Source organism: Periophthalmus magnuspinnatus, chromosome 10 (assembly GCF_009829125.3).
Source record: "Periophthalmus magnuspinnatus isolate fPerMag1 chromosome 10, fPerMag1.2.pri, whole genome shotgun sequence".
NCBI classification, from domain to species: Eukaryota; Metazoa; Chordata; class Actinopteri; order Gobiiformes; family Gobiidae; genus Periophthalmus; species Periophthalmus magnuspinnatus.
The window spans coordinates 5,963,404-5,978,450 of record NC_047135.1 but is presented as its reverse complement, the minus strand read 5'-3'; the positions used below and the strand labels follow the sequence as shown (position 1 = coordinate 5,978,450).

The 15,047-nt window shown below is 38.7% G+C and overlaps 2 protein-coding genes across 3 annotated transcripts in view; both read left to right on the top strand.

The window, feature by feature from the left end:
* Window positions 1-13,488, top strand: part of LOC117377603 (protocadherin alpha-C2-like) — a 159,887-nt gene extending 146,399 nt beyond the window's left edge. Inside the window, exons 2-4 of one of the 2 annotated variants that reach the window (XM_055224966.1) lie at window positions 1-572; window positions 11,068-11,103; window positions 11,825-13,488. The exon at window positions 1-572 is cut by the window's left edge and continues 2,012 nt beyond it. In XM_055224966.1, the coding sequence (XP_055080941.1) occupies window positions 1-572; window positions 11,068-11,079 (584 nt within the window). In that variant the 3' untranslated portion in view covers window positions 11,080-11,103; window positions 11,825-13,488. Of the gene's footprint in view, window positions 573-7,742; window positions 10,239-11,067; window positions 11,104-11,824 lie in introns of those variants that run through there. The other variant, XM_033974058.2, reaches the window with a different exon arrangement.
* LOC117377846 (protocadherin alpha-C2-like) lies at window positions 1,227-4,896 on the top strand. The gene is made up of 2 exons (XM_055224969.1): window positions 1,227-1,696; window positions 2,672-4,896. The coding sequence occupies exons 1-2, from the start codon at window positions 1,459-1,461 to the stop codon at window positions 4,879-4,881; spliced, it is 2,448 nt and encodes an 815-aa protein (XP_055080944.1). The 5' UTR covers window positions 1,227-1,458; the 3' UTR covers window positions 4,882-4,896.
* Window positions 13,489-15,047: the final 1,559 nt, after the last annotated feature.

Here is a 15,047-nt window from a genome sequence, read left to right as displayed (position 1 = left end):
AGGTCACTGACGTCACGCTGTTCAGTCTGGACCAGTTCAACGGAGAGATCCGCACCATGAGAATGTTCAGCTACAGAGACCCGCGCCACCAGCAGCTGGTGGTGGTTGCCAAGGACAACGGGCAGCCCTCCCTGTCGGCCACAGTGACCATCAAACTGTCCACAGTGGAGACGGCTGTGAAGCACTACTCTGACATGACGGAGGTGCCTCTGGAGTATGACATCTTCTCACACCTGAACCTGTATCTGGTGATTGGTTTGGGCTCAGTCTCCTTCCTCCTGCTCATCACCATACTGGTCACCATCGTGCTCAAGTGTCAGAAACCCAAATCCAGCAGCAAAGCTCCTCCTCCCTGCAGGAACAGCGTGATCAGTGAGAGGAACTCCACCATCGCAGACTCCACTCTGGTGTCCAATGATGCCTACTGGTACAGCCTGTTTCTGGCAGAGACCAGGAAAGGAAAGCTGGTGGTGAGACAGCCTGTGCCCAAAGGCTCCAGATACATAGTGTCCAGTATACCACGAGGCACAGGAGTGACAGACACCAGCGGCTCTGCACCCTCCACTCTGCAGGTAAGTGTGCATTCTCCAGTAGGAGACCTACATCAAGATCATATGACTGGTTACAGTGAAAATAATTTTTCATATTTAAATTTGAAATGAAGTAAGAGACTTCTATTAAACATTCATTGTCCTTCAGTTTAATCTGAATACATAAATGAATACATATATACTAAATCCAATAAGTCTCATGCAGCTGACGCTATTTTTATACAATGTTTTAAACATGGTGTTTTGACAAAGTGTTCATCTGTAGGCCTTTTAAAACAACCAGACATTACTTCCTGTACAGTCTTTTACGCTTGCATTTCACATCACTCCTACTGTTATCTGAAAAATATTCTTTATGTTAAATGAAGAATTTTTGGATGAGATCAATTAATGTAACCTAATTGTAGAATATGGAAGAGGATGATGGGTCTTTACACTTAAGTTCATAACACGTTATTTTGATAAAAAATGCAAATACAATCGAAATCTTCAATTTAAATAAATAAATACAAAGCAAATAAATACATTAATAAATAAACAAACCAACCCCTCTCATCTTAGTTCTGTGTAAATGTGGCCGTTAACAGGCTGCACTGTATTCTTGGATACACCGGCTTCAAAAAACAAACAAACAAAAAAAATAAAAAATAAAAAATAAATAAATAAATAAATAAAAAACGCTACGTGGTCTGCGCACAGCGTAGTTTCCAAACAGACAGGTTTGTCGCTGCTGTCCACAAAAATGCACGAACATGATGTCATCTCTGAATCGCGCTCTCATTGGAGGGCGGGTCTTTACTCCGAACTGAGCTGAGACGCGTTTCGTTGCGCGTAAAACAGCTTGGCCTCAATCGTTTTTCATTTTCTATGTAAGGACATCTCACAGACGGATAATACAGCACTGAACATGGCCTATCAGGATTCATGTTACCTTTGGAAACCGTGCTTTTTGCCATTAGTCGTTTTTCTAACTTCACTGGAGGTGGTGACCACCATCACCCATTATTCTGTTCCTGAAGAAATGGAGGAAGGAGCTGTCGTCGCCAATTTAGCGACAGATTTGGGCTTGGACATAAAGACTCTCAAAAAAAGACAAATGCGTATTGACGTGGTAGGAAACAAAAAGTATCTTGACATTAACAAAGACACGGGTATGGAAGCCCGTTTCCGCCATGAAAAAAAAAATAAAAGCCCCACAGAAAGTCGAAATTACGAGTTTTAAACTCGTAATTATGAGTTTTAAACTCGTAATTATGAGTTTAAAACTCGTAATTATGAGTTTAAAACTCGTAATTATGAGTTTAAAACTCGTAATTATGAGTTTAAAACTCGTAATTATGAGTTTAAAACTCGTAATTTCGACTTTTAAAACTACTAATTATGAGTTTAAAACTCGTAATTAGGACTTTTAAAAGTATGAATTATGAGTTTATAACTCGTAATTTTGGGAATGTAACATTTACAAAAAGTGAACCTCATCAATTTTGATTAAATGAATTTGGTATTTTAATAATTTCCTCAATAAACCAGCGGGGTTGTGACCAGCTGGCACTCTGCTCAGACCAGGAAAACGAGCGCTCACAGACACAGAGCACAGCTCATGAGTGGTCAGAACAGCACTCAGGGCCCACTGATTTGTTCAAGACGCCAGAAACTTTACTGGAGCTTAATTTATTCATTTTTTAAAAGTATGTAGGTGATAAACATAACAGTCCTCCTCCTGTCTCCTCTGCTCTGTACACTCAGTTGCAGTGTGCTACAAGCTCAATTAAGACTTTAAAAGTTCTAATTACGAGTTTTAAACTCATAATTAGTAGTTTTAAAACTCATAATTACGAGTTTTAAACTCATAATTAGTAGTTTTAAAAGTCGAAATTACGAGTTTTAAACTCGTAATTACGAGTTTTAAACTCATAATTACGAGTTTTAAACTCATAATTACGAGTTTTAAACTCATAATTACGAGTTTAAAACTCGTAATTTCGAGTTTTAAACTCATAATTACGAGTTTAAAACTCGTAATTTCGAGTTTTAAACTCATAATTACGAGTTTAAAACTCGTAATTTCGACTTTCTGTGGGGCTTTTATTTTTTTTTTCATGGCGGAAACGGGCTTCCATACACGGGGGAACTGTTTATATTAGAGAGAATCGACAGGGAGCTTTTGTGTCCACTGAAAACCTCAACGTACTGTTTCCTTAAATTGGACGCCACAATAGAAAATCCCGTGCGCATGTTTAATATTGAGGTTGAGATAACGGATATTAATGACAACGCTCCACATTTTCGTCGCGGGACGATGCATTTGGATATTTCTGAGTCAAGTCCAGTTGGAGAGAGGTTTTCACTGAATAATGCGGTAGACCCAGACGTGGGAACAAATTCAGTTAAAGATTATCATCTGAGCGTAAGTGAATATTTTCAAATTGAAATCCAAACGGGAAGAGATGGGTCAAAGTTTGCAGATTTAGTTTTGAAACAGGCATTGGACAGAGAGCAGCAGGCTGTTCATAATCTCATTCTCACGGCGGTGGACGGAGGGGTCCCCACGCGCACAGGTACAGCCAGCATTATTGTTCGCGTGCTTGATGTGAACGACAACGCCCCTTCATTTGACGAAGAAAAGTACGTTGTTAATGTTTTGGAAAATTCTCCAATTGGCAGTTTAGTGATTAAACTAAATGCTACAGATTTAGATGAAGGCTCCAACTCTAATTTAGTTTACTCATACAGCCTGTACACATCAGAGAGGACACAGAACATGTTTACTCTGAACCCGGACAATGGTGAAATCAGAGTCAAAGAGATGATCAATTATGAAGATTTTAAGATTTATGAAATGGAGGTGATTGCCAGTGACAAGGGGCCTAACCCCTTATCTGGACAATGTAAAGTGACTATACAGGTCACAGACATGAATGACAACCACCCAGATATTTCAATTAAGTCTTTTCAAAGTCCAATTAAAGAAAATGAGCCCATAGACACAGTCATAGCTGTAGTCAGTGTTAATGACAAAGATTCTGGAAACAATGGGATGGTGGATCTGTCTGTTCCACCTAATTTGCCTTTTAAACTGCGTCAGTCTTCTGATAACTATTATGAACTGGTGGTGTCTGAGCCTTTAGACCGGGAGAAAGTCCCTGAGTACGACATCACGTTCACTGTCACAGACAGAGGCTCTCCTCCATTATCTGACAATGAGACTATGACTTTAGAGCTGCTGGACGTGAACGACAATGTGCCACAGTTCCCTCAGTCCTTTTACACTATACGCGTCCCAGAGAATAACGCACCAGGAGCCCTGCTCGGCTCACTCACGGCCTTTGACCCTGACCTCCATGAAAACCAGTATCTAGTTTACTTCATCCTGGAGAAGGAGGTAGCCAACACCTCCATGTCCATGCTGTTCTCCATCAACCCAGAGAATGGGAATTTGTACGCGCTCAAGACATTTGACTATGAGATAGAAAAAGAGTTTCTGTTCCACATCGAGGCCAGAGACTCGGGCTCTGCTCCTCTGAGCAGTAACGTGACTGTGCACATCATTATTATGGACCAAAACGACAACGCTCCGGTCATCGTGTCCCCGTGGCGCGCACACGGCTCAGTGGTGGAGGAGAAGATCCCCAGGTCCACTGATAAAGGCTCGCTGGTGGCCAAAGTGATAGCTCTGGACACTGACTCTGTGCACAACTCTCGCATCACCTACCAGTTTCTACAGGTCACTGACGCCACACTGTTCAGTCTGGACCAGTACAACGGAGAGATCCGCACCATGAGAATGTTCAGCTACAGAGACCCGCGCCACCAGCAGCTGGTGGTGGTTGCTAAGGACAACGGGCAGCCCTCCCTGTCGGCCACAGTGACCATCAAACTGTCCACGGTGGAGACGGCTGTGAAGCACTACTCTGACATGACGGAGGTGCCTCTGGAGTATGACATCTTCTCAGACCTGAACCTGTATCTGGTGATAGGTCTAGGCTCGGTCTCCTTCCTCCTGCTCATCACCATACTGGTCACCATCGTGCTCAAGTGTCAGAAACCCAAATCCAGCAGCAAAGCTCCTCCTCCCTGCAGGAACAGCGTGATCAGTGAGAGAAACTCCACCATCGCAGACTCCACTCTGGTGTCCAACGATGCCTACTGGTACAGCCTGTTTCTGGCAGAGACCAGGAAAGGAAAGCTGGTGGTGAGACAGCCTGTGCCCAAAGGCTCCAGATACATAGTGTCCAGTATACCACGAGGCACAGGAGTGACAGACACCAGCGGCTCTGCACCCTCCACTTTGCAGGTACAGGCCTACTTTGGCTCTCCAAAATTCTTTTGACCCCTAAATCTAAAATACCACAATTATGAATTTTTTACGCATAAAACTAATATATATTTAAAATGTAATTTATTGACAATATATATTTTAAAACTATTATTTTCCATAAATTGTAAATAGTAAATCACACATTTGAGTCATGAACCTGAAGAAAATATATTTATATATTTTATGTCAATCAAATCAAACTTTACTTATAAACCACTTTTCATACACGATGTAATACAAATGGCTTTACAGCCGGTCATGAAATCAGTATGTCATGAAATCAGTGACTTTCTATGCAATAGGCCAGTTTCAGATCGGCTTATTCTGATGTTGCACCCACAAAAACAACCAGACTCATGTTCATCTTCAGTTTTTGGCGGTTTTGAATAATAATCTTTTGTGGCACTTCACAATGTAAATAAACATGCTCCCTCTTCACATATGCTCTCCCCATGTCTCATAGTCTTCAAGGAAAATTACTATGGTTTGTTGTTACATAGGTGCAGTAAAACATTAAAATAAAAGGTATTGCCCGTAAAATAAGCAATTATAACAAATAAAAAGTAAAGCTTTGAAAATAAAGTAATACTTTTGTAATCAATCTTCCATAGTGATTGATATAAGCTTAATAATAGAAACAGTACATTTGCTGAATAATCAGGTGAAATATCTCACAATCATCGGAAAGTCCAAAGACCAAGAACATACTTGTCTGTTCATTTGCATTAATGAATTAGGATCTTTCCTAACATGTCAATGCAAGTGTCACTATTGCATTTTAATTAATGCTTAAAGGTGCACTGTGTAACTTTTCTGGTTGAGAGTCTGTCACCTGCTTGTTATTGCTTTGCCTGAAATGTTCCACAATATGGCATCGAATTTATCTGGGATTTATTCAGGTACAGGTGTTTTCATTGTAATGAAACACACACAAAAATCATGTTTCCTTCTTACTGTGAGTGGGGTCGCCTCTCCACATATCTGACCTTTAACTTGGCCTAGGTGCATCACCCACTTGTCTACATTTTACAGTTTAATGCCATACTGTGGAACACTAAAGGCAAAGCAATAACATATTCATGGACACAATCATGTGGTGTATCCTTCTTCAGAAAGATACATAGCGGACCTTTTAAATAACTGCTCATCTTAATGGCAATATTCTCAGCTTTGTATTTGTATCATACAGTGTCAATTTGTCCTTTGGGATTTTAGGACGCCCACAATTGCTAAAATCTTTACTTGTGCAGCTGCAAGCAGACATGTGACCAAATAGTAACAAGACATACACATATTGAATGGTAAACTTGCTACCTCATAATGATCTGTAAAAATCAAAGAGCTAAAAGCAAAGCAGGGAAGTAGACTGAAATAGATCTTACAGTTAAGAACATGGCAAGTTTGTTTATTACTAACGTTTTAATTTTTCCTTTGTCCATGTTGACCTCATTCTACTGGGAATAGAAATGTATTCTTTGTACAAATCCAATGAGAAAGCGTCATCCATCCAGACATCCCAGGAAGTTACTGACTTCCTGGGATGTCTGGATGGATGATATAAAGTAGATGTAATATTCATTGCATTAAGCAGACTGTATCATGCCCACAAGATGAGGTATCAGATGAAACAGAAAAAAAAGAAAAAAAAAAGAAAAGAAAAATGTGCTGGTTTTACATTGTAATACATGACAAACTTAATTTTAAGATGAGTATTATTATTATTATTATTATTATTATTATTATTATTATTATTATTATTATTATTATTATTAGTAGTAGTAGTAGTAGTAGTAGTAGTAGTAGTAGTAGTGTTTAATAAATTTGAGATCTATCCATGGCTGAAGCAGACTATTGATCATATGTTAGTTCAGAGTATAAATGTGCTAGATTTAGCCATACAGATGGAGTTTTGTTCATAGCCCCATTGGCAGATTAATGCAATACAGACAACAACATGGAACAGGCACAAAGCAACCAGTCAAGTCACATAAGAAAAGTACATCAGAAGTCACTGAAATGCAAGTCAAATTTGTCAACTTATCTGAAAAGCACAGAGAATTGAGATATTTTCTTCGATAAACCTGTTAGTAACTTTGAAGTATTTGTAATTAAACATTAAGCTGATTTTGGTCGAGGCTGTATAACGTTTGGTATCAGTTTATTCCAACTTCCTGCATAACATATTCTTGTCTTCTAAAGTGCCCAAATGACTTTACTTCAGAGGGAAAAATCTGATACTTGAAAGTAAATATATAATATGAGCAAAGTAAAACTATATTTACCAAAACAAATAAATAAATCAATAAAATATAACATCAAAAGTGAAAAATAGTGAACAGGGCTGTGCAGATAGTTGGTCAGCTGTGTATAACATTTACAATTGAATTACTGTTAAGTCTCTGGTGAGCTGTTGTGCAGAAAGATAAATACAAGGAGGAAACTATGATGCTTCTCACAACATATACATTGGACTTCGATATAGTGCCTGGTAAAGACTATTTTGTTTGAGTCTATGCTGTAGTTTCATTTCCGTTTTTAATTTTATCTTTCTAGCTGTGTACTGCCTTTTACATGCTGAGTCAACTAGTTTCTATATTGTATTTCGTATGTCTCTGGTAAAAGTTGTCGGGGACTTGTTTTTCTTTAGAGAGTATCTATGGATTTGAACTCGTGATGAAAAACTATCACACAACATTTATTTTGTCAGAGTATTTGTATATAAATAATTGTCGTTATGTGATTGCACAAACCCCTCTAAACTTATTTCGGCGCTGCTATCCATGAAAACATACTCCAGTGAAGTCATCATTTCCTCACATGCCATTGGTGGAAGCAGTCATGTGCCGTGCTTTACGCGTACTTTACCGGTGTCAGTTGCGTTCCTTGCCGCATCATTCGCTGGTTATCTGCTAAACGCACTGGTTTTCTACGAAGTAAGATACTAAAATACCGACACAGGGACGCGCGCTATGGGTGAACGTGCTTGTGTCATGATGTATTTTTCAATGATTGTCTTCGTTTACCTCGTGACGGACGCGGTTTTGGCCGTTACGCATTACTCTGTTCCAGAAGAAATGGAGGAAGGAGCTGTGGTCGCCAATTTAGCGGCAGATTTGGGCTTGGACGTGAAGACCCTGAATAAAAGAAAAATGCGCATTGACATCAGGACAAATAAGAAATACCTCGACATCAACAAGGAAACTGGAGAGCTGTATGTATTGGAAAGGATTGATAGGGAGTTGCTGTGTCCAATTAAAACCACAACTTGCTTCCTGAAATTGGACGCTACAATAGAGAATCCTGTGCGAATGTTTAATATCGAGGTAGAAATTATGGATATTAATGACAACGCTCCACATTTTCGTCGTGGGACGATGCATTTGGATATTTCTGAATCAAGTCCAGTTGGAGAGAGGTTTTCACTGAATAACGCTGAGGACCCAGACGTGGGAACAAATTCAGTTAAAGATTATCATCTGAGCTCGAGTGAATATTTTGGTTTAGAAATTCAGACAAGCAGAGATGGGTCAAAGTTTGCGGACTTGATATTGAAAAAGACATTGGACAGAGAGCAGCAGGCTGTTCATAATCTCATTCTCACGGCGGTGGACGGAGGGGTCCCCACGCGCACAGGTACAGCCAGCATTATTGTTCGCGTGCTTGATGTGAACGACAACGCCCCTTCATTTGACGAAGAAAAGTACGTTGTTAATGTTTTGGAAAATTCTCCAATTGGCAGTTTAGTGATTAAACTAAATGCTACAGATTTAGATGAAGGCTCCAACTCTGATTTAGTTTACTCATACAGCCTGTACACATCAGAGAGGACACAGAACATGTTTACTCTGAACCCGGACAATGGTGAAATCAGAGTCAAAGAGATGATCAATTATGAAGATTTTAAGATTTATGAAATGGAGGTGATTGCCAGTGACAAGGGGCCTAACCCCTTATCTGGACAATGTAAAGTGACTATACAGGTCACAGACATGAATGACAACCACCCAGATATTTCAATTAAGTCTTTTCAAAGTCCAATTAAAGAAAATGAGCCCATAGACACAGTCATAGCTGTAGTCAGTGTTAATGACAAAGATTCTGGAAACAATGGGATGGTGGATCTGTCTGTTCCACCTAATTTGCCTTTTAAACTGCGTCAGTCTTCTGATAACTATTATGAACTGGTGGTGTCTGAGCCTTTAGACCGGGAGAAAGTCCCTGAGTACGACATCACGTTCACTGTCACAGACAGAGGCTCTCCTCCATTATCTGACAATGAGACTATGACTTTAGAGCTGCTGGACGTGAACGACAATGTGCCACAGTTCCCTCAGTCCTTTTACACTATACGTGTCCCAGAGAATAACGCACCAGGAGCCCTGCTCGGCTCACTCACGGCCTTTGACCCTGACCTCCATGAAAACCAGTATCTAGTTTACTTCATCCTGGAGAAGGAGATAGCCAACACCTCCATGTCCATGCTGTTCTCCATCAACCCAGAGAACGGGAACTTGTACGCGCTCAAGACATTTGACTATGAGATAGAGAAGGAGTTTCTGTTCCACATCGAGGCCAGAGACTCGGGCTCTCCTCCTCTGAGCAGCAACGTGACTGTGCACATCATTATTATGGACCAAAACGACAACGCTCCGGTCATCGTGTCCCCGTGGCGCGCACACGGCTCAGTGGTGGAGGAGAAGATCCCCAGGTCCACTGATAAAGGCTCGCTGGTGGCCAAAGTGATAGCTCTGGACACTGACTCTGTGCACAACTCTCGCATCACCTACCAGTTTCTACAGGTCACTGACGCCACGTTGTTCAGTCTGGACCAGTACAACGGAGAGATCCGCACCATGAGAATGTTCAGCTACAGAGACCCGCGCCACCAGCAGCTGGTGGTGGTTGCCAAGGACAACGGGCAGCCCTCCCTGTCGGCCACAGTGACCATCAAACTGTCCACGGTGGAGACGGCTGTGAAGCACTACTCTGACATGACGGAGGTGCCTCTGGAGTATGACATCTTCTCAGACCTGAACCTGTATCTGGTGATTGGTCTGGGCTCGGTCTCCTTCCTCCTGCTCATCACCATACTGGTCACCATCGTGCTCAAGTGTCAGAAACCCAAGTCCAGCAGCAAAGCTCCTCCTCCCTGCAGGAACAGTGTGATCAGTGAGAGGAACTCCACCATCGCAGACTCCACTCTGGTGTCCAATGATGCCTACTGGTACAGCCTGTTTCTGGCAGAGACCAGGAAAGGAAAGCTGGTGGTGAGACAGCCTGTGCCCAAAGGCTCCAGATACATAGTGTCCAGTATACCACGAGGCACAGGAGTGACAGACACCAGCGACTCTGCGCCCTCCACTCTGCAGGTACATGTGTGACCTGACAGTCTGCTGTTTACCCATTTCTGTGCATCACAATTTTAACATAGTCTTTGTTTTCTCACCTCACCACAATCACTTCAACATCAAATGTCTATTCTAATAAATAGATTTTTGTCAACTGTAGGAATTACTTAATGTTTGCCTTCTTTTATTTTTCTGTTGTTACCTAGCAATGTATTAAATCCACACACATACACAAATTTTAATGCCATAATGTTTCCTAAAAGTTCAGTGTGTTTAAGTGCAAGTCAACTTTCTAAAAATCAAAAGTTGAAAAACATAACAATAATAAATGAATAACCTTTCCCTGAGCTTTCTGTTCATATTGTTAGGGCCTTATTTTTAAGCAGTGTCTTGTTCTTAAGCAGAGACGGTAAGTATCAGCTTCACCCAACAAGTGCATAGCAAAATTTACAGAAACAACTGTTCTGTTTAACTCTATTGTAAAAAAACAAACAAAACTAAACTCGTGAAACGTATGACCTATACTTGGCGACTGCCACAGAAACTAGGAAAATGTTTGTTGCAAAAAGTGAACTTTACTCACTGTGTCCATACTCAATGATTCAGCTGTGAAATGCATATATTCGCTTTGTGCTCTTCATTTTTATTATAACCATCCCTTGAACTTGCATGTTTTTGTATTTATAAACTGTTAGACATGGTTAAAAAAAAACCTTACAGTAAAAGTATATCCCAACAGCATGCAATCTAAACAACATTTTATTTGTTTGTATAGTTTTCACGAGCTACATTTTTATTTGGTTTTCCAGTGAGCAGACTTTTAAATGGCTTGTTTCTTTTTCTATTAAAGTATCCAAAGTGAGGAAGACCCAGTCGACAAATGGAGGTATGGAGGACTGCCACTCTCTGGATGCTTTTTAATTGTTTTTCTGTTTTGTTTTCAGCTATTTTCTAATACCCTTGTCCCCTGATTCTTCACTTCTTACATTTTATAGAAATATTTACATGATGTCACATGTAGTCATATATTAAGCACAATAAGTTGTTTTAACATCAACTGCATAAATTCCCCGTAAACTGAGAAACCGATTGTTAATTCATTCACAATGAGATGGCTATTTTATTTCATATGTATTAGGCCCTTGCACCTTCTCACTCAAAGCTTGTGAAATACTAACAGTTGTCAGTTTCCAGTTACCCAAACCTGTATGTCAAACACAGCTCATGCACTCTTTCCTATGTCTACTTTACTTGTTTTAAAAATGTATATTTATAAAAAATTTTTATATCATTCTTCAGATTTGCACCCACTTCCTATGTCTGACACAATGGCGTGCATTGACCCATTTCTTTGTACAGGAAAAGGCAATGTGGTCCAGTCACCCAGTTACCTAGCAACCACTCTCTCCCACGTGCTCTCACTGCATGTTTTTAGTTTATGGAGTCTCTTCACTGCTGAATGCTTAAAAATGTTCCTCAGGTCTTAACCCTCTTTTCCTTGCCTGAATTCCCTACCCGAGTGACAAACTTTGGCTGCATGACTTGTCAGTTCTTTTAATACCTCACAATATGTTTCTTAATTTTCTTTCTCCCCTTCTCCCCTCCAGGGGTCTGTCAGCAGCACCAGCAGTGCCAAATAAGGCCAAGTCCCTTCCTGGTGACCATCGGTTTCATGGACGGCTTTGTTGAGGGAAAAATATTTTGTCCACTATGTATATTAATCATGCAAAACATCAACTGTTATTATTGCTGCCATTTGAGGACATCAACCCTGCTTTTCCTGAGTAAGCACATGCAGTGTCAATCAAAAACCTCTACTGTCCATACATGCATGAAATGACTGCATGGCTTCACTGTTTCAAGAAGACCAAATTGTTAAGACTGAAGTGTTTTTGAAGAAGCCAAATTGGATGGAAAGATGTTGAATTAAAACCAGATGCCTTTTCAAAAAAATAATTGGAACCTTAAATCTTCTGGCTTGAAATAAATGATGTACATTAAAGGGTCTAAAATGTGAGAAAGCACAAGAACATATTGAAAGCACTGGTTTACTAGTAAAGTATGGAAAAGTTGTGACTATTCTGTACTATGTATTAGCTTTAGTACATATCTTATTACATATTCATAGTATTACAAAAAGGTTGTTTTTTTGTTATTTTTTGTAATACTGGCATGTTATGCAAATATGGTGTATAATGAGAGGATAAGTTAGGCCTTACAATGAATACCTACATACTGGAACAATAGTGTTTTGTGTATCTCATTGGTATCCAAGCTCCTCCAGCTGTATCGAAAACATTGAGGTGCTACCATGCTTGAGAAACATAATTTAACTGGTCTAACCATTTTTGTCTTATACAGGATTTTTGTTTTTGTTTTTATTTGTTTGCAAATAATTCCAAGTGAGTGACCTTTAAAATTTGTAACAATCTAGTCATGACTGATTTTAACTGGAACAACTTGTCTTCTTCTATCTGCTGTGTGAACCATAATAATATGGTGCCATGTTACACAGATAGATAATGAGTTATGTAATGTAATTGCCTTTTCAAATGTGACATGTGCCATCAACTTTAATGATGATCCTGTTGCTATTACACAGTGGCCGTGTTTGAATATATCCCTCGTTTGAAACATTATTGCAGGCAAAAAAGTGCTCTTGTACAGTGATATTTGATGGTGTGATGTGTAGTGTATTTATTTATTTTTTTTATTTGATGGTGTATCATTGTCAGTGTGATCATTTAATAATGATAATAAAATGTTTGCCTCATTCTAGTTAATATATGTTCTTAGGCATTGAGTTACTAATAAGATCACAGTCATATGACAAGTATATTCATTTTCTTGTAAAACTAAAACATTTCTTTAGTGTGTTTAACTAATTTTAAGTGAAAAGGTGTAAAAATAAAATGCATATTATGGGAGTATTGGGTTTGTCTCCCAGTTTAACTTATATTTATGGCTTTCAGGCAAAGTATTCCTTCCTGAGTTGAAAATGATGTGGTATTGTGACAGTCCTCCTTTGTTATGGGACTTGATAAATTCAAATCAAAATAAATCTTCTGAATGGGGAAAGGTCCTGACAAAATTCCTTCAAATATGGATGGAATAATTTTCCTGTAAACTATGAAGTGGAACAAAGGAAGCAACTCAGTCAAGAACTGGACATTTGACCCAAAAGGATGATTTTACATTCATTTATTATATATATAAAAAAAAAAGTCATGCATTCAATATGGATACTACTCAGTTCCCTTTTTGTTTATAGAAAGAAAAATCAATAAAAAAATAAGCCGAAAAAACAAAAAACCAAAACAAAAAACCCCTAATAATAATAATAAAAACAAGTAAATTAAAAATAAAGCTAAATAGAAAGGATCTTGTCTTGTTCTTCATTTTACACTGACTGTTCATTTAGACCAGTAGACCCTAGGGGTTCGGTGAGCAAGTCTCAGGGGTTCGGCGGAGGTCAAGACACACACCAGACTCATACGATTAGCGGACTGCGAGCGTCTTCAGATGTTGCCCAATTCAACAAATGCACCCTTTGATGTGTCGAAGTACCTGCCCAACTTAAATGAGCCGTTTGAACGGCATAAAAACAAAACAACATAAAAACGAGGAAAAGGAACAGACTTTGCTGTGAAAATAACATGAGAGTGGCACTTGCCAAGGTGAAGCCATGCATTTCTGAACTGGTCTCTCAAAGGCAACAGCAGAAGTCACACTGATTTGCAGTAAATATTCATGATTATTCTAGTGTGATGGAAATTGGGTGATGGGTGTGTGTTAAAATGTTACAAATAATAAATAGCATAAATACAATAAGTTCATTATTGAAATACATAAGGTTAAAAATTAAAATAATTTCAGTGTGGTAGTATTAAAAAAGGTCATATCTTTGTAAAAAGGTATGTAATTTGTTGTGAGTTCACGCATTGTATTGGTTTTATTCCTTGAACACAGTGATGTTACTGCACGATTCATTTTGTGCACCAGTAAAACATACATATGTCTTGAATTTGAAAAAAAATAAATAAAATAAAAATAAAATAAAAATTATATATATATATATATATATATATATATATATATATATATATATATATATATATATATATATATATATATATATATATATATATATATATATATATATATATATATATATATATATATATATATATATATATATATATATATATATTTTTTTTTTTTTTTTTTTTTTTTTTTTTTTTTCTTCAATAAACAAGGGTTCGGTGAATGTGCATATGAAACTGGTGGGGTTCAGTACCTCCAACAAGGTTAAGAACCACTGCTTTAGACACATGAGCCAGCAATGCACCAAAGTGGAACAAGTGTTTGGAGCAGCCACAAGCGGGCACCAGTCGTCCAGCACACGTCATCAGACAGCGCAGACAATGAGATAAATGTAGGTCAGAGAAAGCAAAACTATTATAAGATGTCGCTTAATAACTCATATCTTCACTATCATATTACTTTTTAACAGTGGTGGGAGCAGAGCAAAATTTTGTAATACAAGTTGCTGTCAAATTTGTAGATTACTTAGGTAAAAGTAAAGTACTAGTTACATTTAAATATGGTTTAGTATCAATCCTTCACAAAATTCCACCACACTATTTGATTAATTAAACTGATAGATGAATTAAACATTTAAAGCTGAATTGAGCTCAGAGTAGAAGGTGAGGTGCTGTGTGTGTTTGTAGGTGCAGCGTCGAGACTGAGACAGCTGTGCAATTGGGATAGTTACATGGCTGGATTTATAGCCTACAGGTTTTAAAGTGTAGGCTGCAAAAGTACAACTGC

Coding starts and splice junctions, on each gene's coding strand:
- LOC117377846 (XM_055224969.1), top strand. CDS start 1,459: ATGGCCTATCAGGATTCATGTTACCTTTGGAAACCGTGCTTTTTGCCA. Junction 1,697..2,671: donor GTATCTTGACATTAACAAAG/ACACGGGTATGG, acceptor ACGGGCTTCCAT/ACACGGGGGAACTGTTTATA.